Source organism: Mycteria americana, chromosome 7 (genome assembly GCF_035582795.1).
Source record: "Mycteria americana isolate JAX WOST 10 ecotype Jacksonville Zoo and Gardens chromosome 7, USCA_MyAme_1.0, whole genome shotgun sequence".
NCBI classification, from domain to species: Eukaryota; Metazoa; Chordata; class Aves; order Ciconiiformes; family Ciconiidae; genus Mycteria; species Mycteria americana.
This window is the reverse complement of record NC_134371.1, coordinates 63474737-63502572: the sequence shown is the minus strand read 5'-3', so window position 1 is coordinate 63502572 and position 27836 is coordinate 63474737. Positions and strand designations below refer to the sequence as shown.

The 27836-nt window shown below is 42.3% G+C and overlaps 1 protein-coding gene across 1 annotated transcript; it reads right to left on the bottom strand.

Moving 5' to 3' along the window:
* Positions 1-62: 62 nt before the first annotated feature.
* PODN (podocan) lies at positions 63-27836 on the bottom strand. The gene is made up of 10 exons (XM_075508787.1): positions 27277-27836; positions 25425-25518; positions 23798-23862; positions 15710-15819; positions 13271-13427; positions 11157-11272; positions 8479-9136; positions 5628-5776; positions 3522-3723; positions 63-2163 (listed from the first exon to the last, which is right to left on the bottom strand). Exons 1-9 carry the CDS (start codon positions 27535-27537, stop codon positions 3555-3557), a joined length of 1779 nt encoding a protein of 592 aa, XP_075364902.1. The 5' UTR covers positions 27538-27836; the 3' UTR covers positions 63-2163; positions 3522-3554.

Here is a 27836-nt window from a genome sequence, read left to right as displayed (position 1 = left end):
CCTCTTATTCCTCTGAAAGAAACAAACAAACTACCATTTTGGTTTGACAGTTTTATGTCCAATGTCATAGGTGCTGATGATACCAGATAAGTGAGGAATCAAGCCTGTGATTCTGCCTCATCAATATCTTACATGACAATCAAAAGACATTCCTCTTGGGGGGATTTGAGGGTTTTATTGGGGGAAGGGGTGTCTTTTTTATTTTTTTCTTTTTTTTGCTGCTGGGAAGCATTGTAAAGGACAGACTCAGTGTGCAATTGTTTTGAAATAAACTCGGGAAAGGATTTCCTAACTCTGCTTGGTCTACGGGATATGCTTCTTCAACTGTAGATGGGTCTCCTTTGGCAAAGGCTGACACTTGATTAAGAAGTTTAACAGTGTATGTATCATCCTGAAATTTTGGGCCTGATTCTACAAGGTGCTAAAATATACCTTCCCTCCCACATTCACCACATCAGACTCTCAAGTGATTCAAAGAGAGTCTGGGGCATGTGACTTCTCACAGAATCACAGTGTAAGGGACTCAAGTTTAACGATAATCAAACAGTTCTCCAAAAAACTGTACAGATCTCCATATTCTCAGCTTGTTCAGGAGTGTAATAAATTGGTCTGTTTCACCAAAGACTGGCAAAACTTCCACTGGGGTTTCCTGGAGATAGCTAATTGATGTCAGCTACCTTCTGCAGACATTTTACATCGAAATCGATCCCTAAAGTCAGTTGGTAGGCTATTTTATTGCTCAGCTGTATAGCTGATATTCAAAAATGTGGGGTTTTTGCAATTTTTAGGGCCAAGCTTTTATTTTTTTCAGGAAGCAATCTTTCCTTCTATGATTCACGATCATGTTGAATTGTCTAAGGTAGGAAATACCAGCTTGAAATTATTGTCATGTGCTATGGGAACCCAAAGGGAGAGTGTGGAACTAGATCTTCTCCAGCAGGAAAAACAGATGGTAAAAAATTAAGCCAACTGTGTTTCCAAGTAAATCCTGGAATGCGGTATGCAAAACAACACGTGTTCAATCAGAAATCCTCAAAAGAAAAGACCATTTCCTCAAGCAGATTAGCTACCTCAGATGAAGGACATTATAATCAAATAAGCAGTTTGCCATCCAGGTACCTCTGTAAGTCTTCTTTTCCTTGGTTTCCTTATTTTCCATGATTTCAACAGGAGCTGAGAATACTCAACACCATAGAACAGCCTTTAAGAGAGTATGACAACAGGCACTTTCTCCAGATTTGAATTAAACAAAGAAATTTCTCTTGACACTTAACAGTTTTCTCCTAAGACAGCCCACACTTATCTCTTTTGCTTCATTAGTCTCACTTCTGACTCTTAATGTGAATGATACATAATATGTGAAAAATACTACCACATATATTAAACTGCATACTGTTACTCAGTCTTCTGGACATACCTTCAGAGACATTCATGCAACTGCCACATGGGCAAACAACAGCAAGACAGAAACTTTACCAAAGCTCTGGAAGGCAGACATACAGATTTTTTATATATATATTCACAAGAGCAATTGTTCTCTCTTAAAACCTTTCTAAAACAGGCATATACTGCAGGCTTTGGCAGTAGAGATAAAATATTATGGGATCCAGCCTTACTTTGTTTTTCTCATCCAAATATACACATTGTTATAACAGAGGAATAGTTGCATTCGGAATTATTACTGCTGCTTGATGACCAAAATGCCTCATATACTGCTCCACACATGAAACTACTGCACATATCCATCTTGCCTGATCAACAACAGCTTCTTTGGGGTGGAGGAAAAGAAAAGAAGCATATACATGGTTCACTTAAAACATAGTGACAAAAACAGCATTTGAAGGCATGTGTTCAAAACAGTCCCATATTGTTATTACAGATGGAAACAGTGAAGGAAGAGAAACAGAAGAAACAAAAGCCAGCTTTTGTGAGTTCCAGAGCAATCCCTTATGATCCTGGGTCTTATATAAGATGATTTGGAAGCTTTGGAAAGGCATTCAGGGTCTCTCCCCGAATAAGGCACTGTAACACACTGTCTTCCATGAGCCTGGCCCAGTGCCATGACAGTTTCTGCGTAATTCATTGCACGTTTTGCTAAGTGTTCTCTGTATATCTATATAGATATATACACATAGACTTATATGTAATTTTCCATATGCTTTCCTGCAAAACATCAGAAAAACAAAATCAATTACATAATGGAATACAGAATTCAGAACATGCTAAACTTAGTACCTGCTGACATGTTGCACGTGCCCCAAACTAAACCAGAGATGTGTTGATTTGGAAGTTATATGTACTCTAAGTCTGTAGATATAAATTATTTCTTCTCTCACCAAGTTTTCATATAGCCCAGCCAGGAGGTCTAATGTTTGACTTTCCAAGTAGCTTCTGCCCTTGTCAAGCCCCATCATCGTTTCAGCATATTAGCACTATTCCTAGTACTTCCTTGTGTCATTCTCCATGACAAAATGTTGATTTGGGACAAAACTAAACATTTTTTTTCAAGTCTTAGAGTTTAGATCTCTGAAAGTAGAGGGTAGTGTCCTGAACCTCATCATCTTTCAACATAAAATGCTTAAGAGATGCATAAAGCAGACCCGTACCCTTCTTACGGAAAAATGCATGTTCTTCAAACATCATTCTCCCTTCATCTTTTCTTCTGCAGTTGAAAAGAAAAGAGGTTCAACTCGAGAGATCAAGTGGCTGGCCAGATTGTTTATGGAATACTGAGATCTTAATTGCATGATTACCAGTCTGGAATCAAAGTCAGCAGCAATCAACCTGTAACTGGCCAGAGGCCTTTCAGTGAATCTGGGTGAAGTGAGCAATGAACCCTCACCAAGACTTATCAGTAGCAAAAGCACAGGCTGTTGTGAGAACTGGCTATCCTGGACCAGGCATCAATCCAGTCCTGCATACCATTTCCAAAAGTGACCTGAAGTAGGTATTATTTCCATAACTAATATGCCAAGTATACTATTATCTTCCCACTCCGAGTGGTCAGTGATTTAAGGACTGCTTGAGATAGAGGTCATAATCTCAAAGCCATGTTTAACAGACACCGATAGGTCTATCTTCTTTTAATTTGTCTAATTTTTTTAATCCATTTTCAGCTCACATGGTCTTCTGCATCAGTAAGCTCCACAGTTTGGTCTTTGTTTTCCTTTTGAACCAGTTGCTTAAAAATATCATGAAATAACTTTTCATTTTTTGTTATCAGAACTAGTAAATAATGACCTTCATATTTACCTATTGTGTCTGCTGTGGCCATAAGCAGAAGCCACTATGAACAGTCCGCTGCCTCTGACAAAACACAGATATATATACTGACTCCTTCATTTTACAAAATAACGTATTTTCAACCCTTTCTGATTCTGCAATTCCCAGTCATGTTTTAGTGAAAGTCTTTAAGTCTAGGGCTCAGACACCCACTTGTTATGTTTCAACCATACTTGTAAATTGGAATTATTTACATAAGAGTCTGAGAACTGGGTCCTTAACTAAACTACAGTGGTTACCTCCCACATGATGTGCTTGTGTGAGTTCACATTTTATCTCAGTTCTTCTTCCTCTTCCTCATCTTCCATTTCCTCTTCTGAGTCGTCCTTATTCTTTGAACTGTTGCTGAATTCAAGGTTTCCTTCAATATCCAGTACCTGTAAGTGCTTTAGGTTTTGGAAGGTAGTTTCCTTCAGTGCTCCAACTGCAATCTTATTAAACCTTTAAACAAACAAACAAAAAGGCTTTCCTATTAAAATAAGCCCCTTTTTATATCCAACACAGAAATGAGGAGTCTAGGCAGAAACCATTCTGTAGAGTTACTCTAACTTACACTGGCCCAAGTCACTCTAACTTTACACTTACCCACAACAGCACTCTCAGAGTACTGACTCCTCTGGATGGAAAAAGGAAGGGAAAACAGGTGCTGATTAGCAAGCAGGCAAATGCAGTGACTGAACAAAGTTTGCTCACAGCACTCTCTATCATCACAAAGGACCTTGCAGGAAAATACTGGAAAACATTAAGTATCTCCCACTGATTTCTAGTTCACTGACCAAACTTTAAAAAAACTCCTACCTTTCCCTGCCCCAGCCCCTCTTCCCCCTTCTATAATTGCATTCTGCAAGGAAAAAAATCATAAAATTGGAATTCCTCCCTCACAAACTCTTTCTCCTGGTATTCTGCTTTCTCCTTCCCAGAGAGGAAAGGCATCTGCTCCATAGCCCACATTTCAAATTCTAACTTGCTTTTTCATGAGATTCTGTGTCACCCCGTGGTAGTTTAATTCTTCTCCCACGAAACTCGAAATACTAGTACAAAGTATCCCTTTAGAAACAAAGCACCATGCAATAATTTTTCATCTGTTATTTGGGTTTCCAAGAATATAAATAAACTAACCTGCAATTTAAGAAACTCTCACATATACTGCTTGGTCTGTTACTCTTGAACATGCTTAAAATCGTATTCTGTCTAATATTCCAGATGTATATTATTGTTTCACAGCATTGCAGTGATTAATAGCCTCTTATTAAGAAATACAATTTAGCTTGGGTGGAGTTGCCTCCTAAATATGTTAGCAAAACAGTTTTGCAAATTCCTTTTTTCTCTTTATATAGAAATATAGAATGTGTTATGTGGTTTCTGGTTTGCATCCAAGCATTCACTAAAATCTCATAAATGTGAGCAGCTGAATAGACAGACTGCTCTAATTTACACCAGACTTTGTAATTTTATTTGCTTGGTATGGAATCGTTCATCCAAAAAGGTATGATTCAGAACTATTCAGAACTATAGAGCAGTTTATTTGCATACAGACAAAATAAGGCCTTATTTAGTCTTGTGCAGCAGGCAGCCTAGGCTTTTTGAACACATCCATGGGACCAGCTTAATCAAATATTCTGTAGGGTTTCATAAATTACTTCCAAGCAATATTTTCAATAACGTTCCATCAGATTAAAATTTGATATATTACTGGGCCAGATTCTTGCTTCACTTCTTGTGGTATAAATCTTTGTTTAAATCAGTTACAATACTGTGACTTTACATTATATGTAAAAAAGGTCAGTATCTGTCACCTATGGATGAGGACCTTGTCCTCATCCAACAGACAGAGTAGGAAAAAAAAGAAAAGCTTTCTAAACATAGTTACATAACTGTCATAGTTGTAACTTGTCATCTGTTTCTGACAAAACTATCAAGGGAATGTGCACAACTTCAAGATCAGTCATACACGCCGCACTAGAGGGGGATTTTGTCAAAATCCAGGGCTAACAGACACAGGTGAAGCTGTAGTCCAACAAGTGGACCGTACACTTCCAGTTCACAGCTGAATATTGGAATATGACATTAATTTCCCAGAATTTCTAACATGCCTAACCCATTCTAATAACATGCCTAACCCATTCTAATAAGCACAGAAAGGACAAACTCTCCGAACAGAAAGAGCATGTTACGTGTATCCATGTCTTTTCTGAGCAGGTGGACATAGTTTCATCATACATTACTATAAAACAAAGTTGCTTATTTAGGAAGTTAGGAATTTAAATACTTTCTAAAAAGTAAGCAATTATAAAGTGGATAAAGAAGAAAGAATTTTGTGTGTTGAAGTGGAAATTTGACCTTACCTGAGGTAAATCCCCTTTATTTTGGGTGTGGATTCAAAAGCATTCTCTGAAACCGTTGTGATCTTGTTGTTCTGAAGATACAGGTATTCTAGAGATTCTGGCAGGTCTGATGGGATAGAGGTCAGCTGGTTGCCAGCCATGTCTAGTGACTGCAAGGAAGAGACAACAAGGGGTCAAATAAATAATTGTATTGAAATATTAGCAGATTAAAAAAGAGATTTAAGTTTGACAACAAATAAGCTTCCAAAGGATGGCTATATACACACACACCCCTCCTTTGGAAGTTTATCCATTGTTTTTTATATATATATACACACATATATAAGTCTATAAAAATACATATATATATGTGTATGCACTTATAAAAAACTTAGCGTTGTAACAGTACAGAAATGAGATGTTTATGCAAAGCTTATCCAGGACTTGTTGTGTTTGAAAATCATCTGGAAACAGGCTTTATTTTTCAGATGGTGCTTTGGTGAGTCTGCTTCAGATCCTCTCCCTTCTGCTGAGGTCAGGAAAATGACAAACACCATGTGTACACTGGAAACTGTAAATTGTCAGCCATGCAGAAAGGTTCAGTTTGAGTTCATGGTGGAAAACTGAAGTGATATTTACTGTAGCATAACCTAATTTAATCTGCCTCTAATTTGCATCAAGGTAAGTGTGGCCACGACAATTCTGCTCTCTTACACTACAATTTAGCATCATGATTTCACAGGAGACATCATGCTGTTTTGTTTATGAGTCCAGAGTCCAAACATTGCTTTATCTCTGTCCCCAGGCTTTAGCCTATGCCTGCCTAAAGTGAATTACAAGCAGACTGTGTTTCAGATATACATGGGAATTCCTTAGAAGCTGCTGCTGCAAACACTTCACTAGCTAAGGTTACGTTAGTTAGAGTTACATGTAAAAACACATGGAAATATTCTAACAGGGACCAAGGTATGAAGATATCAGGACTAAAGGCCATGATCATTTCTCAGATGAATTTTAAGCAAGGAAATGGATCAAAGTAAGTGTTGCGTTATCCTGTATTGTAGCATTTTCATAGCACGAGGCTGACATACCAGTTACACATTATTCACAGCTACACTTCTATAAATGATTGTCATGTTTTCAGTGGTTTTATTCTCCACATAATCCCAGTCTGGCCAACAATTATGTAAATGTCTAGCTTTGCGATTGCAGATAGTCTTCAGTGGTTTCCATGGAAACAGGGTGGACTGAAGCGTATGCTAAATACATGCACAATCAGGATCTTATGTGATGGTTATTTGTCAAATCCACTCCAGTGCAGCAACTCATAAACCAATTGGACAGTTAAGCCCTTAATAATAAAAAAGATTCATATATACCATCATGGAAATAACTAACAACTAGTAACGCTGTTCCAGAAAAAAAAGCAACAGCTAAAAATGCACCCTTAGTCTAACAAAATTTTAAGTATGTGCTATTATCTTAACCTTGTTTAATATGAACAGGGTTTACTATGGGGTAGGTACAACTAAAGGGCCAATGTTTGATTCAGCAAAGTGTTTCTCTGGCTTGACACTGACTACAAGGGAGTGACAGTAAAATAAAAGTAACATGAAGTAGCTACGAATCAGGCCTTTCAAGAAGGAAAGCTTGTCATTCCAACCAACAACTAAAGCTGCCTAACGGGTCTCATGAGCCATTTTTGTCTGAAAAAAATCTAATCAAGGTGACAGTGCCTACATTTCATTAAGCTACTGCAGTGAAACAATTCCAGCATCTGTAATTCTCAACAGCATCTTCCTTCCAGACTACTTGTCATCTTAGATATATTTGCACACACACACACATGTATCACCGAGGCACCAAACAAATGCAAAATGTAATAATAAAGCCATGGACCAAATCTGCAGCTGATGCAAACCAACAGCTCTACAGATACTGTTGCTGCATTGCTCATTTACATTAACTGAAAAACAAGCTATTGTTTATTCCCAGAAACACCAGAAAGAGAAAGGTTCACATAGATAAACGTTCGGATTGTCTGAAAACACACTGGGGGCCAGTGTGACATATGCTCCATGACCCGTATCCCTGATCTGCTCTGAGATGTACAAACTTTGCCTGTACAGTGACCTAACCATATGCACCATAGATGGTTGCCATATGACATAGGTAATACCTTTTACTGCAGGAAACAGGCTGTTGACTAAAAGGAAATGCAGACAAATCCTTCAGCCAGTCTAACAATTTTGAAAGGTCATTTTGCACAGCACAAATGTGATTGTTCTTGCCTGCCTTATGGTTTGTGTTTAACTTTCTCCAACAATTAAGCAAATGAGAAGACTTCTGATTGAATCCAGACCTCCTAGCTGCTCTCCAGGTGCCTGAGCCAGCTGAGCTGCTAAATCCTACAGCTTGGCCTGTCTGACTATAAGCTGATGTGGGGGCTTTGAGAATTAAGAGTGGTTTTGTTTATGCATTCCCTCCTCCTGCTGTCTCTCTTCAGAGCTGATTTTAAATCTTTTGGGAGACAAGCTATTTGAAAGGCGTAATTTCAGTTTTAATGACAACATTCACTAATGTTTATCTGAAAATACAGGACACAGTTAAGGTTCAGAAACAAAGATGCCTTTACATTTCCCAGAATTAGCAGTACATAGTGGACCACCACCCTGGGCAGCAGTGGGAGGTACCCACCTCCGGCACAACAACACATCATTTTTACTCTAGAAACAGAAGGTGTAGCACTTACAATGCAAGCCCGAAACATGAGCACCAAGCGCATCTAGTATTGGTGCTATACAAATTGGCTTAGGCAGACAGACGAGGACATCAGCATTACTAAAACAATTAGAGAAGGTGATGTTTCTACCTGGAGACTGCTGAGTTCTCTCCACGCTCTTGAATAAATGGAATTTACTTTCAGTTTATTGTTGCTCAAATACAGTTCCCGCAGCTTTGTCATCCCAGACAAAGTCCCTTTTGGGATGATGCTTATCTCGTTCTCCTTCAGCTTCAGAATCTGCAAGTTCTTTGGAAAGCCAAAGGGCACTGTGTGGAGATTGTTTCCAGAAAGATCCAAGGACTTTAGTTGCCTCAGCTTACGGAAGGCCTCCCGATGGATCTGGGGACTTTTGAGCTTATTGTAGCTCAGGTTCAGCTCTTCAAGGAAGTAAGTGGTAGCAAAGTCATTCCTGTTAATCTCAGAGATCTGGTTATGAAGGATCATAAGTGTTTTCACTCGCCGGGGCAGCCCACTGGGAATCCGTTCCAGCATGTTGTTGTACAGGTGGACAGTGTGCAGCTTCTTTAAGCCCTGGAAGGCTAACGGGTGAATACCTCGCGCTTTTAACTTGTTATTGTGGAGCAGAAGGTACTCCAGGTTCTTAATTTGGGTCAAGACATCTCTGCCAATCACCTTAATTGCATTCTTCTCCAGGTGGAGGAGGACGATGTTTCGAGGTAAACCACTTGGGATTTGTGAGAGGTTATTGCTGGACAAATCCAGATATTCAAGACTAGACAATTTCCTTGGGAAAGCAGGAAAGAAAACACTCTCCATTTAGATTCTGCAAGGTGAAATGATAACCAACTTCCCCTATGATTTTACAATCTTTGCTTTAGAGTCTTAACGGCACGGGTCCTGTTACTGCCCTTTTTTGTCTCATGATATGACTGATGCGGACAGCAAAATAGGGAGCTCCCATACTGCCATTAGGGATTAGGACTAGGTGCTGCCATTGCTCCCCAGCCACACTAGCAAGAGAACCTACTAGAGTCCACAGACATCCAAACTGCCGCCGGGCTGAGACCTGAGATCAGTTTTGCAGTCTACAGTTCTCTCATTTGACATCACAGATAGCAACATATGAGCAATTTCAGTGAACAAATACCACAAGAAAGATGCCATGGAAGCACCATTAAAACATAGAATTTAGCTCTTGGTTTCACAGAAACGTAGCCGGAGCATGAGTAATTTCTGCCTCTCTGAAAGTGTATATTGAAACTAAAAAGCAGGCCTGCTTTTTAGATGATGAAATATTACTCTTATGAAAAGCAGAAATGCTAATTCAGTGTCCTAGGCTAAGGTAGTGAACTCCTCCTGACCCTCCAGCATTATGGAAGTGAGTCAGGGCTAGAGCTGCTTTGTGTAAGCTACTGAATCTGGATTCCATGGACTCAGTTGAAGCTAAAATAAATCCTCAGACCAGCCACTTATACCAACTGGATGTGAATCAATGGTATTATATGCCAGGACTGAGGAGTCCTCTACTCCCTTGTATTTCAAGTCAGTTTCTCAGTTCAAATGAGACTGTAATCTGCATGGCACTACATAACCCACTGCAGATGACTAGAAAGTTTTCAGGAAATGCAAGAACTAATGCCTTACAGACTTACTGGTTACTTACACTGCTATTCACAGCTATCCAAGCATGCTCTGAATGAGCAAATATACTCTCTGGGTAAAGCACTTCATTGCTGCAAGTTTTAACACTTCCCCAGCTTGGGTACATCTCAATAGCACTATGCTGTGCTGTACAGACAGTAACGTGAGAGCAAGGAGCAGTATCCACCCCCTCTGCTGACTGTGACTGGTGCCTTAGCTATAGCCACTGTACTCTGTTCATCAAAATCTTAACAGAAATGGTATGTCCAACATGACCTGGAGGCAGACACAACACAGCTATAGTAAATTAGAAAGGGAGGTTTCTGGGAGTGGGATGCAGAAAAGGAAAGCACAGTTTGATACATTTTCATGTCTGGAGATCAGAGCAGTTTACAGAATTAAGTTATGGGCAGGACAGATTATGTGATCTGGATTTTCAGGTAGAACAAGGGGAGCACTCAGTACAAGCAGAGACACAAATGTTAACTTTTTGAAGTACTAAGTCCCACGCTAAATTTAGGACAGCCAAAGGCTATTTCTGTTGCACCAGTTTGTATCAAAGCTTTTGCAGCCATCTGGCTATTGAGCAGCACCGTTGCATCCCCTCCTACTCCAGCTATCCCTCTGCTCTGGGGTACAGCTGTGCCAGATGAATCCACAACTGTGTATCTGTGGCTGCTTTCAAGTCACCTTCACAGAAACACAGAAGTGGCTTTAGCGAAGATGAAGGTCTGGCCTTAATTTCCAGTGAACTACCCTTGAAACTGGGAAGTCCCAAGTAACCTCGCTTTTGACTGGTTTGGAAGAAGAGAGACCAACTTTCAACATTGCTCTAGGTGGCCTTTTCCCAGAAGGCACTCAGTACCTGGTGTGATTGGGTCTGTGGCAATCAGGGAGTGATGCAGTCTGATGTTCAGTGTTGTGTCTTTTGTATAAAAGTATTCTGCAGCGTGAATTCAAACCACTCACCCAGACCTTTGCTTTTGAATGGCAGCATCTGAATCTAAGTTTTTTTATACAGACTTAGCAGAGAAATGCATAACATCGTGCAGCTTTTAATAAATGTACTTTTTAAGATGTACTTTTTTCAGTAGATATACTACTGTCCCAGAAGAGATAGACAAGACACAAACAGAGGTTCAAACTACAGATCTCAGTCTCACCAGAAAGTTTCGTTGTCCATTCCTTCATTAGTCAAGTAGTTATTCTGCAAATATAGCTCCCGCAGACCTGTAAGTTCACTGAAGGCTCCTTTGGGAATCTTCTCTAGCTTGTTGTTCTAGAGTCACACCAGAAGCACAAAGCACATTATTTGGCATGAAACAACACAGGACATTCAGGTTCTGCTCAACTAACACCAGGCAATTAAACTTCAAAAGGGCTAGACATAAGATATTTCAGGGGCCATTATAATTCTGCTTAAGAAATAAATACAAATACTAGACTGAAATATTACGACCTATTTTTATTGATTCCCCACGGAATCTTTGGGCTAAGGAGATAGAATTTGCCCCCATGCTGGATGGTTTTATTTTGTATTCTTAGTCCTTCCACCTATGTGCAAATGTATAATGTAATCTAGGCAACTACCTCTGGAGTTTGCTCAAAATTTCTGCATTTTGTAAGACAAATTTCACCATAAAGAAGAATTAGGTTGGAAGCCAGCCATCCTTCCAGTATTAATGGCATTCCAAAAGGTACAGTTCCTGCAATGTAGATTCCAAAATAATTAGCCCTGTTGCCTTAGGGTGGCTTTGGAGTAGCCAGCAGGCAGACACGAACAAAATATAAAACTCAATTCCACTTAGAAATTCCATACAGGAACTGTAGGAATTATAAAAGGATATATAAAACACTAAGAATTATAAAAGGATATATAAAACACTGACACTGAATTTGTTAAACTTCCCACAATCCACATATACACAATAATGTGATGGACAGACTGGACTAGGTTCATGTGCCAACTACTATAAAGTGGGTACCACCACAGACAGATTTGGCAGAGTGTCTCAATGAATAGTGAAAATGAAAAAAAGATCTGTCACATCTAAGGAACACCTTTTGGACACTTTTGGTCCACTATTGGCTGTCTCTCATTTCTCATTGTCCTGGTTTTTTCCTCAGTCAAAATATCAAGGTAAATATTACCACCGACAGGCAGTGTACTTGAAAACAAAATGCTCATTTCTCTCTTCAGCTCCACTGCCCTTAACACATCTGTTGACAGCAGGAAAGGATACAAGTTCAAAGTGTAGTCCTCAAAGTCTGAGACCCCTTTGGGAGATAATGATTACCTATAAATGGCATTAAAATGCAGGGGACTAGTAACTTCACACTTTGCAGGGAAATTCCAGCAATTTACAGGATCAGACTGTTCGCCTTTACTTTTCTTCAAGCTGGAGAAGCCTGTGTTCTAGAAGACTTTAATGGGAATTAGTGGTGAAACCTTCAAGGGAAAAGAAAGCTGGGAGGCAACACAGAGCTGCCTAAGTCCAGGGGCTGATAACAGACTCCAGTCTACACACGTCCAAGGAGCTGTCAACACTACAAGCAAGCGGAACCAGGATTCCCCACCGCTGCAGCTCTCCCATTGTTAACAAGGCTGAGATCTCTAGCACAGACATGACGAAGTGTTTTTATCGAAATCAGATGACATGAAATTAAAAATGCTGGAGACTAGTTAATACCAGAACTTCTGCTATTGCACTATTGCTGGAGAAGTTGTAGCAGTCAAGATGATCCAAACCTTCTCTGTGTTGTCTGAATTGCCAGTTCAGTAGCAAACAAAAATCACTGATGCTAGGAAACAGTAGCCTATGTGAAACGAATTAGTGAGCAAAGCCAGTACATAGTGGGTAAGCAGCTGTCAGGAAAAACAGCATCATCAGTGGCAAATTTAACTGGGAAGCCAATCACTGCGTGGCCATGGAGAATGATCTGCTTTCTTGTACTAATATGTATTAATACCGTTATATGCAGGGAAGAGACCAACAATGCTACCACACAGGTATTTGCAATACATTCCCCTGAAAACACAGAAAAGCATTTTTGTCCCCTGTGAGCATTCTGTTTTGCAAAAACACACTGTTACTGATGAACAAAGAAGTAAGGACATGGGAGACAGCTACTGCTGAGGATATAGCAGACAAGACTTACAGTGGGCCTGGGAATGTTTCCAAGTGCACTGAAATGGCTTGGCTGTGTAGTTTGAATCCCATACAAACACAGTACTTGGTCACAGTCGTAAAGGAATACAAAACCTTGTTATCATTACCTTTAAGTGTAATTTATATAGTGCTGGCGGAAGATTCTTTGGAACATACTTCAAGAAATTGCTGGACATGATGAGTATCTCCACATTATCAGAGCCATTAAACATATTATCAGGTAACCCAGCATCTGAAAGTTTGTTGTTATGAAGATACACAGATCTGTTGGAAGGAGAAAAAAGATTAAGTTAAACACATAGTGAGATCTGGGGTTTTTTGTTTACCAAGAGAAAGCTGTTTAAAAACTATATTCCAATCTTTTCTTCTTTCCTTGAGATAATTAGATTTACTTTTAAAATGTGCCCTTTAATTTAGCAAGGGATATAGATGCAAAAACAAATGGTTGGTCCAAATACTCTCTGAGAAATTTAGGTCTGTTCAAACTCCAAACCTGTGTTTGAATACAAATTTCACAAGTAGCCTTATCTTCTTAACAAGAAACTGAGATTAAGTCTGGGATTGTGCAGTGCTTTGTAACAAAGAATGTCGGTGTGGTGGCCTCACTTGAGAGGGTTAGAACTCATATCTGATTAATAGATATGCCCTCAATTTTAACTTCTATTTGGAATAAAATCTGGGCTTCTTGGGCTTGCAAAATCAACCTGTAGATCTCTTAAGAAAGGGCTGTCTCTCACCCCTCCATTCTTTCTGCTCCACGAAGGCTGGAAATACCACAGTAAACAGTTTCTCTCCTACTCCTAGAACTCAGAAAGGCATAGAGTACTGACAGAAAGACAGAGCAGATTTACTCAATCTGGAAGAATTTTGTTTTTTAATGAACCTTTGGGATCAAGAGAAAGAGGGTTTCTTATTTTCCCTTTGCCCTTCTTACTTTTAACTTTTAATATTCACAGAAGAGTTTCTCCAATCATATTCAAAAAAACTCATTCATTCTTTCTTACACAGGTTTTAATTCAGTATAAAACAACTGACCCCATGAAGTTATTCCTGCTTTTCATTGGCTTAACTGCTAAATGAATTAATTTGACTTCTTTTTAACAAAAGACATTATAGGATTTTACTGACTTCGATTACCCTTTCCTTTCCTGTGTTTACCCCAAGATGCAGCAGGCAGCTAAAATGGTAGAGACAGGTTAAAACTGCAAAAGAGCACAGTGTCAAAGTGTGCTTTTTTACTAGTTCTTGGATTCTCTATCAGTTGCAGAGAACTTGGCAACATCTTTCTGGAAGGAAGGAAAGGCTCAGTATGGAAACACAATTGTGTGATCACACGCACTGCAGGGAGTTCAGAGCCACACTGAAAATATTGTTCACCCTCCATGGTCAGCTGTACTTTTAACTCACAAATATTTGTCTTTCTGAAAACCTTGCTTTCCAAATAATCAGTCTGAGACCATGAACTCTGCTGGGGCAAATGAACCAACTGAAACAACTGTGTTAGGATTTTATATCAGCAATCTTGGAAATCGGTGAGTTACTATTCTGATTAAAATTAGTGTTGGTATAGGAGAGTGTGAAAATCACTTCAGAAGAGTGCAAGAATTTTAACATTAAATCAAAACATAGCAGCTTCTGCAATTCAGATTAAGGAAGAACACACGTATAAATCTAGCGTCTTTCATGATGAGATATTGCCAGAAATCAGTGTGTGATTCAGCCTTTTCAGCTACCAAGAGCCTATGAGACTAAAGGCCTAGTAAGTACAGAGTAGCTTCAGCTCTCAACGAGTTCAGTGGGGACAGAGAGTTCTTCAGTTCGTCACAAGACTGGGCTCTAGGAGCTCAACTGGGTCGGCAATTATTAACTGCTTCCAAGCTTGGATGCATAAATTGCTACCAAAAGAGTTTGAGATGTCTTTGCAGGATTTAGATGTTGCAGTGTCCGTAGAGATTACTCAAAATGCCTTTGGAAAAGACCATATCTCACAGGAGGTGGTCTATGTGCATCTGAACTTGAGATGGGCCAATGTGCTGCACTGGATCCAGCTGAGAAAAATCACAACTTGAAACTAGCAGAGAGACCTTTGAAACCTGACCTGAGGGTATGAACCACTTCTGAAGGTGCTAAAGTGCTTAGCTTTAATATGGTTAAGTTATACTCAACTGCATTAGGTACTGTACTCTCAACCTGATTCTATTTTTTAAAATGAATGGACTATAATAAAACTAGGGATTTCTAAACAGTTAATCTCCGTTTTGAGAAACCAAAGCTGTTCCTTTCAACTCGTAACTGATACACAAATAAAATTGAGACAATTTAATTTTTATCTATGCAAAAGTGTCTGGCAGCTGGTAAAAGCCCTTGGAATGTGTTTGTCTGAGAGATTATTTGATCTTTCATGCTGAGAATAACAAACAGGCAGTTTCTTTCCAAAAAACGTAAGTAGGCAATAACATGGTTTAGCCAGATAGTTTCTTATCACTCACCAACTGCCTCCAAGCAGTGGCAGAACACTATTATTGTTTTACTTCCTGATTCCTTACCTCAAGTTTGGTTTCTGTCCAAATGTGAGCCCATATATCTTAGTGAGATAATTGGCTGCAAAATCTGCACTGATCAAGGTATTTGGTAGGAATTTCGGAGCCACTGTTAGCTGTAGAAGAAATATACAGGAGAATTCCAATTAAATGCAACAAATGTTTTAACCAAGTATTAGACCAGCAACAAAACACTCTCAAATTTATTTTCTCTAAGCAGACAAAAATAAATGAAACTGAATGCAGATAGCATGAACAAAACCAAATTGTCCTCACTCACTAATCTCTCCAGGAAGGCAGACTTTTGCTCCAAGATATGTGAATGTTTGTTTTGGTTGGAAGAGCCCTGTCTCTTTTTAGTGGAAGAAATCAAGAAATTGTTATTCACAGAGCAAACACGTTGCTTATTATTGTTGCTAATTCCTCAGTCTGCTGTGCCGAAAAAATCTGACCCACCTCACAGTGGCCTACTACTTACTCCCATATGAAAGTATATTGCAGGGGTAAGTGTCACTTCGTATGTCTGTTCCAATATTGCATCCATTTACGATGATCTTTTCAACTAAGGATTCAGGTTCCCAAAGGACAGGGATGCTTCTGAGCCAAATGATGGAATATCAAATGGGGCTTCAAAGCAAAGACCTACTGTACAGTGATACTCTGTTCATTGAACAAGTGATGCATCAGAAACAAAATACAGAAAGGTCCTGTATCCAAAACGTTATAGTTGATGAGAGGTATAGGATTTGATGTGTTTGCTCTTGGCCTATTGCTATTTTTATCAGTGATTTTAAAAAATAATGCTAGGAACATCTGCATCTGAACAAAAATTGGTGGAGTGAAAACTAATGATCAAAAAAGATCAGTTTTACAGAGCATTCAGATAATACAATAGCTAGGCTCACTGAGTGGCTGCTAATAGCCAAGTCATTCATCTAGAAATCAAGAATACAGGTTACAACACAAGCTGGAGGACAGTTTTCTGGAAAGCATAAACCCAGAAGATTTACGCATCAAGATTAAGCCCTTGGGAAACAAATTCTTAACACAGTGCTGTAGTAGGTATGATCCTTGAGTACATAAGCAGAAGATTACGGAATTGCAGTAGGCAAGTGCCATCACCGGGATCACAGATGTCCACTATAGTACCAAGGGGACCACTCTTACAATATTTTATGTACACTCTGAAAGGCTATTTTATGTACATTCTGAAAGGCTCTGGAGAGAACATCTTTTCTATGGAGATACTGAAGTCTTTGTCACCTAAAGCTTTGAGATCAGGATGGGAAACTCTGGGCAATGGAAGAGATCTGCCTCCTAGCTTGAAATTCTTTGAATCTGTAAAGCTTCTTCCTCACAGCACTGTTGCATGAAGGAGAATTTAGTCCTTACAGCCAGCAAGACACACCAAGATTCACATGATGAGAAAACATATTTTTTCAAATTTTTATTACAATAAACCTGTGACTGGTTATTAATAATAGTGTAAAAACAAAAATATTTAAAAGATGAACAATGAGTGAGAGAACAGACACTTTATTGGAGAACTGCCTAACCCAAGCCTTAAACTACATATTTACCTAAAGGGTGCCTAGATCTCTCTCTACTAGTTTGTCAAGTGTACACTGACGGACTATATCCATGAGCTTGCAATTTACTGGACTCATAATACAGTCCTATTTTTTAAAAGATGAAAGTACATTATTTACTGGTTTTCGTTTTCACCTGTGCCAAAACCTCCATCCTTAAGCCGTCTTAAATGTTTAATGGTCACAAACACAAGAAAGATCTTTCCCACAAATCACACTCCTATCAGTATTTCCAGATAGTATGTAAGCAGTGGAAATAGGCATTTTACATATTACTACAGTTGCCACAGTACTGCTCTTGGCTTTACCAGTAATCTCTCACCTCCTGACCTGGGAGATATTATTTCAGAGAAGTGGATAAAGGCACTCATCTCTGACTAGGAAGGTCTGACAGTGCCTCAGGAAGAAGTAAGTCTCTACCATGACATAATATTGAGAATTCAGACACAGGAAATAGACTTAATCACTTTCATACACTTTTCCCACAAGGAAAAGTGATTTTCAATCACTTTTTCCACAAGGAAAAAAAAACGCGTCATAGTTGTTCCCCTGCTGAGGGGAACAGAGGGTCCAATATGTCGGGCAGACCCTACTCTTAGGGAAGTCTGCTGCCTCCCAGGAGCCCGGGTTAGAGATATCACTAGGAAACTTCCTAGCCTGGTACAGCCCTCCAACTACTACCCATTACTGCTCTTCCATGTGGGAGGTGATGAAGTTGTAGTACATGGCCCAAGGGTGATTAAAAGAGACTTCAGGGCCTTGGGATAGTTAGTGAGGGAATCTGGGGCACAGGTGATTTTTTCCTCCCTCCTTCCAGCTGTGGGCAGTGACATTGGAAGGAACAGGCAGATCCAGTCTATTAACGCACGGCTCATGGCTGGTGTCAACGTCACAGTTTTGGGGTTTTTGACAATGGGGTGGCCTACACAGCACCAGGCTTGATGGTGTCAAATGGGAGCTACCTTTCTCAAAGGAGAAAGAGGGTCTTTGCCCAGGAGCTTGCGGGGCTCATTGACAGGGCTTTAAACTAGATGTGAAGGGGGAGGGGAAACATATCAGGCTTGCCTGGGGCAAGCCGCGGGAGGGCATGCAATGGTTAGAGGGATGGGGTGCTAGTATGGGCCCTCAACCTGTTGCCCAGGGAAGTGCAGGGGACACTGCACCACAGTCAAAGTCTTGCGGAGATGAGCTGGGGGCTCCTGAGGTAGTAGGAGCCAACAAGGAAACTTCCGTGGAACACCTTAAGGGAAATAAGGGGTGTTCCACTAGGAAGGTGACATGGCCAATAGCCCAGATGAAGTGTCTCTACACGAATGCACGCAGCATGGGCAACAAACAGGAGAAGTTGGAACCTACCGTGCTGCTAGAAAGCTGTGACCTGATTGCCATTACTGAAACCTGGTGGGACGAATCCCATGACTGGAGTGTGGCTATCAATGGCTACAGCCTATTCAGAAGGGACAGGTGGGGAAGGAGGGGTGGAGGTGTTGCCCTCTATACCAAGAAATGGGTAGAGTGTGAAGAGCTGTCCCTGAAGAATAGCCATGAGCAGGTCGAAAGCTTATGGGTAAGAATTAGAGACCAAGGCAACAAAGGGAACCTTGTGGTTGGTGTCCATTGCAGGCTGCCTGATCAAGGAGAGCCTACTGATGAAGCCTTCTTCTTCCAGCTACAGGAGGCTTCACGCTTGCAAGCTCTTGTCCTACTGGGGGACTTCAACCACCCCGACATCTGCTGGAAGAGTAGCATGGCAAGCTGTAGGCAATCCAGGAGACTCCTGGAGTGCATTGAGGATAACTTCTTAACCCAGGTAACAGACACCCCTACCCAAGGGGATGCAATACTGGACCTGATGGTCACCAATGCAAGCGAGCTCATCAGTGACATCAAGATTGGAGGCAGCCTAGGCTGCAGTGATCACACATTGGTGGAGTTCAGAGTCCTGAGGGATATGGGCCAGGTGAGGAGTATAGTCAGGACCCTAAATTTTAGGAAAGCAAAACTTCCAGCTCTTCAAGGAGTTAGTCAGTAGGACCCCCTGGGAAATGGTCCTCAGGGACAGGGGAGCAGAACAGAGCTGGCAGATCTTTAAGGATGCTTTCCATAAAGCGCAAGAGCTCTCAGTCCCCAGATGTAGGAAATCAGGCAAGGAAGGGAAGAGATCAGCATGGCTGAGTCAAGACATGCTGGTCAAACTAAAGAGTAAGAGGGAACTGCACAGGCAGTGGAAGCCAGGACAGGTAACATGGGAGGAGTATAGGGATGTTGCCCGCTTGTGTAGGGATGGAGTAAGGAAAGCCAAGGCGCAGCTGGAGCTGAACTTGGCAAGGGATGCAAAGAATAACAAGAAGGGCTTCTACAGGTATATCAACCAGAAAAGGAAAGTTAAAGAAAGCATACCTCCACTGATGAACAAGAATGGTGACCTAGTATCAACAGACGAGGAGAAGGCTAAGGTACTCAACAACTTTTTTGCTTCAGTCTTCTCTGGCAACCACTCTCCTCACCCCTCCCGAGTCAATGGACAACATGTTGGGGACCAGGGGGGTAAAGCCCCTCCCACTGTAAGGGAAGATCAGGTTCGTGACCACCTGAGGAACCGGAACATATATAAGTCTATGGGACCTGATGAGATGCATCCCAGAGTCCTGAGGGAATTGGCTGAGGTAGCTGCCAAGCTACTCTCCATGATATCTGAAAAGTCATGGCAGTCAGGTGAAGTCCCTGGTGACTGGAAGAAGGGAAACATTGTGCCCATTTTTAAAAAGGGTAGAAAGGATGACCCTGGGAACTACCGACCTGTCAGCCTCACCTCTGTGCCTGGGAAGATCATGCAACAGATCCTCCTAGAAGCTATGCTAAAGCACATGGAGGACAGGGAGGTGATTCGAGACAGCCAACATGGCTTTACCAAGGGCAAGTCCTGCCTGACCAACCCAGTGGCTTTCTACAATGGAGTTACCACATCAGTGGACAAGGGAAAAGCAATGGATGTCATCTAGCTGGACTTCTGTAAAGCCTTTGACACGGTCTCCCACAACATTCTTCTCTCTAAATTGGAAAGATACGGATTTGATGGGTGGACTGTTCAATGGATAAGTAATTGGTTGGATGGTTGCATCCAGAGGGTAGTGGTCAACGGCTCAATGTCCAGATGGAGATCAGTGACAAGTGGTGTCCCTCAGGGGTCCATATTGGGACCAGTGCTGTTCAATATTTTCACCAATGACATTGATAGCAAGATCGAGTGCACTCTCAGCAAGTTTGCAGATGACACCAAGCTGAGTGGTGCAGCTGACACGCTAGAAGGACAGGATGTCATCCAGAGGGACCTGGACAGGCTGGAGAAGTGGGCCTGTGTGAACCTCATGAGGTTCAACAAGGCCAAGTGCAGGGTCCTACACCTGGGTCAGGGCAATCCTCGGTTTCAATACAGGCTGGGGGATGATGCGATCAAGAGCAGCCCTGTGGAAAAGGACTTGCGGGTACTGATGGACAAAAAGCTGGACACAAGCCAACAACGTGCACTCGCAGCCCAGAAGGCCAACCATATCCTGGGCTGCATCAAAAGAAGCATGGCCAGCAGGTCAAGGGAGGTGATTCCGCCACTCTACTCTGCTCTGGTGAGACCTCACCTGGAGTTCTGCATCCAGCTCTGGAGCCCTCAGCACAAGAAGGACATGGAGCTGTTGGAGCGAGTCCAGAGGAGGGCCATGAAAATGATCCGAGGGCTGAAGCACCTCTTCCACGAAGACAGGCTGAGAGAGTTGGGGTTGTTCAGCCTAGAGAAGAGAAGGCTGCAGGGAGACCTTATAGCAGCCTTCCAGTACTTAAAGGGGGCCTAGAGGAAAGACGGGGACAGACTTTTTAGCAAGGCCTGTTGTGACAAGACAAGGAGCAATGGTTTTAAACTAAGGGAGGGCAGATTTAGACTGGATTTAAGAAAGAAATTTTTTACAATGAGGGCCGTGAGGCACTGGAACAGGTTGCCCAGAGAGGTAGTGGAGGCCCCATCCCTGGAAACATTCAGGGTCAGGTTGGACGGGGCTCTGAGCAACCTGATCTGGTTGAAGATGTCCCTGCTCTTGCAGGGGGGTTGGACTAGATGACCTGTAAAGGTCCCTTCCAATCCAAAGCATTCTATGATTCTATGATTCATACACAGTGGCACATTAAAGCTTTTCTCCTGAAAAACAGTCTATTAGGTCATAACTGTTATACAAAACAAAGGGCATGGCTCAGATATGTGAAATGAAAGCCATCAGAACCACAAGAAAGAGGAAAGAGAAAGAGAAGTTTCATCCAAAAAGAGTTTTCACTTGCTCACAACTTTGCTTTGGCATTTCAGCACTTAGTCATGAGACTAATTGATCTCCCCCGGTTGACTGATTGAAGGATTAATGCTGGATTGTCGTAACTGTTAGCAAAAATAAAGTTGCCTGAGTAGCTTTGCCTAGCATATAGCCTACTAAGTAGCAATTTGCATTTCTCCAGCTGCAATTTTCTTGCAGCTTTACTGCTGGATCTTCCTTCCCACATGGCAGACTGTTTCTCCATTGTTAACTAATATGTTAACCAATGAACTCAGAAGGATTATACAAAAGTTATTACCAGTTTTGGAACAAGTTTCCTTGCTTATAACAACCTTTGATATAAACAGAAGTACTGGATCCAGGTGAATCCTGTATCACTTTGGGGATACAGGGAAATGTAAAACTTTCTGTCACCAAAATCACTAGCTTGTAGTAAATAATAATGACAGCTCAGGACCTTGTCTACAGTTCAGTGAAAGAAATTTCTGTTATTAACAAGGCTTACTGTGGATACTGCATGATAGATACAAATTATGACAGTAGAGTGAAAAATTAAGAAGGAAACTACAGCATCCGTTCTTTACTTGAAGTACTTGCTACTCATACGCCACAGAAGGCTTTTAGCCTATTAAGATGTTTCTTTTCTCCGACCAACTATGCTAGTTTAACAAAAGATAATTTAGCTACATCTGATGGGATCACAAGTGAAGATAAAGCAGCATTAAGATAATCCATAAAACAAGGAGCAAACTACCAGCAAATCCTTGCTCTCCTCCAGACACCACAGCTACTTGATCTGCAGTGTTTCCTGCTGCAGAGTGGATGCAGTTTGAAGCCAATCTGGTTTGTCCTGGCTTGTGATTTATAAAGAAATGTGTTATTTTTGTGGGTCCACAACTTCTCACTATAACTAGTTCTGACATTCGCTGATGTTTGCATTTTCTTTTGGGATCTTTTTCTCTCTGCAGTAAAGCCAGAAAAACCAAATACTTTGTTTTGTCACAGAGGGAAAATTGGAGTGCAAAGTTCTGGAATATTAGTCACAGTCTGGCTTGTTCCTTTTTATGGAGTTATTAACTGCCAAGATTGTTATATGGAAATGGTGCTTGAAAGAGAGAAAAGAACACAATGTTACTGTACTAAGGAATGGGTTCTATTCTCAATCACTCCATACAGAAATCTATGGAGTGATTCTGGATATGTCTTGGCCTGACTGAAAACTGAATGTGGCCACATGTATATAAACAAAACATCAAAAGGTCACAGATTTTAAGAGGATAATAAAATATATATACAGACATGCATATAAATACATATATATAGGGGGGGGGGGAGGGATGGAAGGGCAGGGTTTTTGTAGACAAAAGAAGCTCTGCCTGATGTTTTAACTCATATTTTTCTGTGGCATCCCAGTTCCATCTGTAGCAAATATTTATGGACAATCACTGGGGGGAAAAAAAAAGCCATAATGGGAACCACCCAGCTATCAGGGTATGTGAGAAGTTATTTCATTTTTCAGCCTTGGCAGGAAAGATGTGCTTCTGTTATGACATCCAGCTTGCGTCATTAATAGGAAAGCACCTAAGATCTTCTCCATTAAAAAAGAAATTCAGCTCCTACCATTGCAGCTAAAAGAATAAATTTATTACCTGCTCAGTTTCACTGTGTGTGGGTATCCCCCCACATCAAACCTCATAAGAATGGGAGTCAGGGAAAACTGGATAGCTTTTTACAGATCTTGATGGCTCAAACACAGGTATTAGGATGTGTTTGTTCACAAAATTTTCAACCAGCCTCATCTGATGAGATTTCCAGCATTTCACATCATTACCCCACAGCTTATTTGCATACAGGCAGCTACCAACTCTGTGTGCAGCTGATCCAAAGCCTACTGAAGACAGTGGTAATTTATAAATGCACGGGCTCTCTGCACCTCCCTACACACACAAGGGAAACCTTTCACCAGTTGCACAAATAAGTAAGTAAGCGTTCAAAATAGACTGGCATGTGTACCCTCTAATTTTTTAGCATGCTAACTGATTGTCTTCACCTTAGATGAACCTGCATTAGAATATCACTTTAGCACAATTTTACTTATGTAGGATATATATCTTAAGAGAATTGAATACTTGCTTGTTTAACTTTCAGAACCCGATTAGAAAAGAACTCTGAAAGCCTTGTGAGCCTCTTACCTTATTGTTTGCCAGGTACAGGTAATTCAGGTTCTCCAGATGCTCAAATGCTTCCTCTGGCAACCCTTAAAAACAGGAATAACTAATCAGTGACATTGGCACTTATTGCTTCTCTGAGTGAAAATACCAGAGGGTAGCTTTCTCTCTCACATAATACCTTTAATGTGAGATTTAAATATTTTTCATTGCCACTGAAACAATGACTCAGACCTATTGTTGTCTTTGGTTTTTTTTAAATTAAAAAAAACCCCACAGACTGTGGAGAGCAATGGAAAACCATTAAAAATCCTAAACATGAAAGGCCTGTGGCCAACCCCACTGGCAAGGATCAGGTACAGAGCTGTGTAGACTTGCTATATGGCTGATTATCGGTGCTCGCAGCAACCATGCTATCTGAGGAGTTTCTTTTGTCATTTGCTCATGAATCTGCAAATAATTTTTCTTGGAAGGACATAATCTGAGGTGGTTTAATGATCAGATCAATCTGATCTATGACCATGATGTTGCCAAAACAACACCAGTATCTGCATGTCATAACCCTTCCCTTGTTCTGCTCCCCCACAACCCAGATAGCCACGCAGTAACCAGCTCAGAGAGCTGATCCAACTCCAAGCTTACCCTCCCCCAGTAATTATTAATTTTCAGCTGAATCACTCCACATCCAGCTGATCACACAAGCACAATTGCTTTCACAATAGAAAGGCTGCAAATAACATTTTCACCTGGCACTTAGATAACCATAAGTCAAAGGTGAAGCTATTTCCCACGTCAAAACGTATTGGAAACTCAGGGCTGCACTGAAGCTTGTGAAAGAAATATCAAGCCCCAAAGGTAATGTCACAGTCTGAGTCTATTAGGCACAACCTTTCGTGTGCTATGTAAGAGTGCTATGTTTTGGGTCCCATGCATAGTATGCCCACATTCTCAATAAATGCTGTTCTCCATCATTGGAATAAGGATAGCAACAGCATTCAGAGCAACTGGGTGACACAAGTTAACAACAATTATATCTTTTGTATTGCATATCCTCCTCCCTTACTATTTACTCCAATTCCTGTTTCTTTTGCTTTCCTTGCTAACCCCTTGTTGAGCATCTCTAATAAACATATGACTTAGCAAGCAAAACCTGCCTACAAAAATCAAAACGGTTTTAGAAGAAGGGCAGAAGTTGCCTTATTTGTAATATATATCATTTAAATTCAACAAGGACTGAACTGGACTAAACTGCATTAAGTGACTGACTAAACTGAACTAAACAAGTGGATTAAGAAACAAGGTCAGTCAGAAGGAAATCATTCAGCATGTAGACATTTCTGGTTCTCAAGTGCATTGCATTGATGTGCCTGTGGGACTGGAGGGAGTTTCTTGGACGAGAAGATCTCACGCCACAGTACATAGTGCTGCTGCCAGGTCTCCTCCACTGGTTCAGTAAGACTGCATTCTTATACACTGAGTACTATGTTTCGGATGATAAAGTGCCTCCATGATCTGTGCGATGGCCAAAGGAGTGAGGCTTATAGCTAACCACTCCAACCAAGTCAATCCATCACCCTGTGGCTTTCCTTATCAGCTGTCACCCGTCTCTGCATAAGCTGGTGTTGTGGAGGCACAGGCTCTGTCCACTTACCTTTTGAAGTCAGCCTGTTGTTTTGCAAATTGAGAGTTTCCAGTCTGTAAAGACGAGCAAGCTCTTCTGGAAAGATTTCTTCTATCTGGTTATTCTAAGAAAATGGAGAGTATTAATCATCAGCAAAGTAATCCAAGAAGGATCCCAGTAAACCCAGACTGTGAACTCCACTAAAATTTGGAAATGAACCTACCATGTCAAATCATTGTCAACAGACTTCTCTCCTTAACAAGCAAAACTCAGATCTCTAAACCAAGACATCCAAACCCAGCAGCATTTGAAGGCTTGAACCGAATTCTGTATCTTGTGCTTATCTCCAGAAATATCTGGCTTATGCACTGGTAGCACACAGAGTGTGATTATGCCTGGCAAGGGCTATAATCCATCTGCCACAGCCAAACCTCGTAGCTGCACCAAAGCATTTGCTACAAGGTTGGCACTGTGGATTTCCAAGTTTATTACTTCTGTTATTTATGTGTTGTTTTAAAAACAACTTGCCATGGGCACGGAGAGTCAAACGGGGCTCACTTCCTCTGGTTTTACTGTCAGGGGTGACTGCCATCAGATTTTCATTAACATGCTGACTAACATTTTGACCATTAAGAAGTGATTCTAGTGTTTTAGCTTCTAGGGGACTAGTCAAGGACCCACTGTGCTGGAAGCCAGGCCAATACACAGAAAGTGACAGCTGCTGCTCCAAAGCTTCTCTGCTGTTGGCAGTAGAGGTGGGAGCCATGGCTAGCACACGCCTGGGACGGATCTGCTGAGGAAGGTGCCAGCTTACATTACAGCTTTTCTAACTCTGCTGCGCTTGGATGGAAAGCTCTGAAGAAAATCTGCAATTCATCCATTGAACAGAATTGGCAAATAGGAGCAATAAACAAAAAGCAGTTGGTTAAGGGCCAAAGAAGCATTGAAAAGCCTGGAACTACTGACGCTGCTCAAGAGGAGGAACGGTCACAGGGCTGCCACACTCCAGCCCTGCCCACATCCTCAGGTGTCAGAGAACGGGCAGGGAAAGGATGCCTGCCCAAATGCTGGTCATAGGGATCAGTTAACTCATAGCAGAGCATGGAAACCTGCTGACAATCTAGGACAGACTGCTTCTTCTACCTGAAACTTGAATCTCCTATCCTTACATGCCCTTCTCCTGAAAAGACATGACGTCTCTGCAGCGTAACTATTTGCTGCAGGTGTGACTTTCCTGGCTAAAATGACCCAAGAATCCCCAGGCCGCGTGCAGCCCAGTGAGCACAACACCAGCTGTCTGGGTGTCCCAGGCAATGCCGCTCACTGTGATGGATGGCTTCAGCCATGTTACGCCTGCTCCTTGCTGAGTCCACGGGCTGCAGGGAGACACAGGGCACTGTGGGACATTGGTTGGGTCTGTGTCTGGACTGGTACACTGTGTTTACAACGTTTTAACAAACACGTAGTGAAAAATTCTCATTAATGAAATAATTTAGCCCATCCTTGTCAAAGCCACCTCAAAATGAAAGGCCTTCACCAGAAACAGTAATTATTAGTTTGGACAAAAATTCTTCTCTTAGAGCAGGGAGAGAATAAGGAGAAAAATTTCCCATCTTTTTTCCTCCCCGGACCTGTGGGGAGAGAATCAATGCCGATAACCAGGCGCCTTTGTCGAGTGCAAGCGCTGGGCCTGCGGCACCTCCCGCTTCCAACGCGAAGCCGAGGAGCCGCTGAGGGAAGCGGGAAGGAGCCGGGCCCAGGCGAAGGCAGGGACGCGGGCATGCGCGGCCCCGGGAGACCCCAGAGGTGGCCGGCGGCCCGTCTGGGAGCCGGGTGGTCCGCGCCGGTCCGGGATCCCGCGGCCGGGGCTCGGCTCCCTTACCTGCAGGGAGAGGTGGTTGGTCAGCTCCGGCAGCAGAAGCGGGAACTCCTTCAAGTCGATGCCGCCGCAGTCCACGACGCCCTCCTGGGTGCAGCCGCAGTCTCGTGGGCAGGCGGGGCCCGGGCCGGGCGGCCGCCGCCGCTCGGGGGCGCCCTCGGGGAAGTCGTTGTCGGCGGGCGGCGGCAGGCGGGCGGCGGCGCAGCCCAGGGCCAGCAGCCCCAGCAGCCCCAGCGCTAGCCGCGCCCGGCCGCCGGCGGGCATCGCCCCTGAAAGCCGAGAACACGGCGCGGGGTGAGGCCCCGGCGGGAGAGGGCGGCAGCGCCGGGGCTCCCGAGCCCCCCGCAACCTCCCGCCGCGGGAGCCCGAGGCGCCAGCCCTGCCGCCGCACCGCGTTCCCGCTCTCCCTGGGTGCTTTCACGTGTTCCCAAGGCGGTTTGGCGACGGGGATGGGACCGAGCAGCCCAGCCCCGGGCCGCCAGCCGGGCGCTGCCCCTCCGGCCCGACCCGCCAGCGGGTCCCCGGCTGCAGCCGGCGGGGCTGGCAGCGTCCCCTGCACCGTC

Bases quoted from the DNA above. Each gene is read 5' to 3' on its own strand.
- PODN (XM_075508787.1), bottom strand. From the start codon at position 27,537: ATGCCCGCCGGCGGCCGGGCGCGGCTAGCGCTGGGGCTGCTGGGGCTG. The intron at 25,519-27,276 runs GTAAGGGAGCCG...CCATTTTCTTAG, and splicing joins CCAACCACCTCTCCCTGCAG to AATAACCAGATAGAAGAAAT. The intron at 13,428-15,709 runs GTAAGGAATCAG...TCCTTCCAACAG, and splicing joins GGACAGAAACCAAACTTGAG to ATCTGTGTATCTTCATAACA.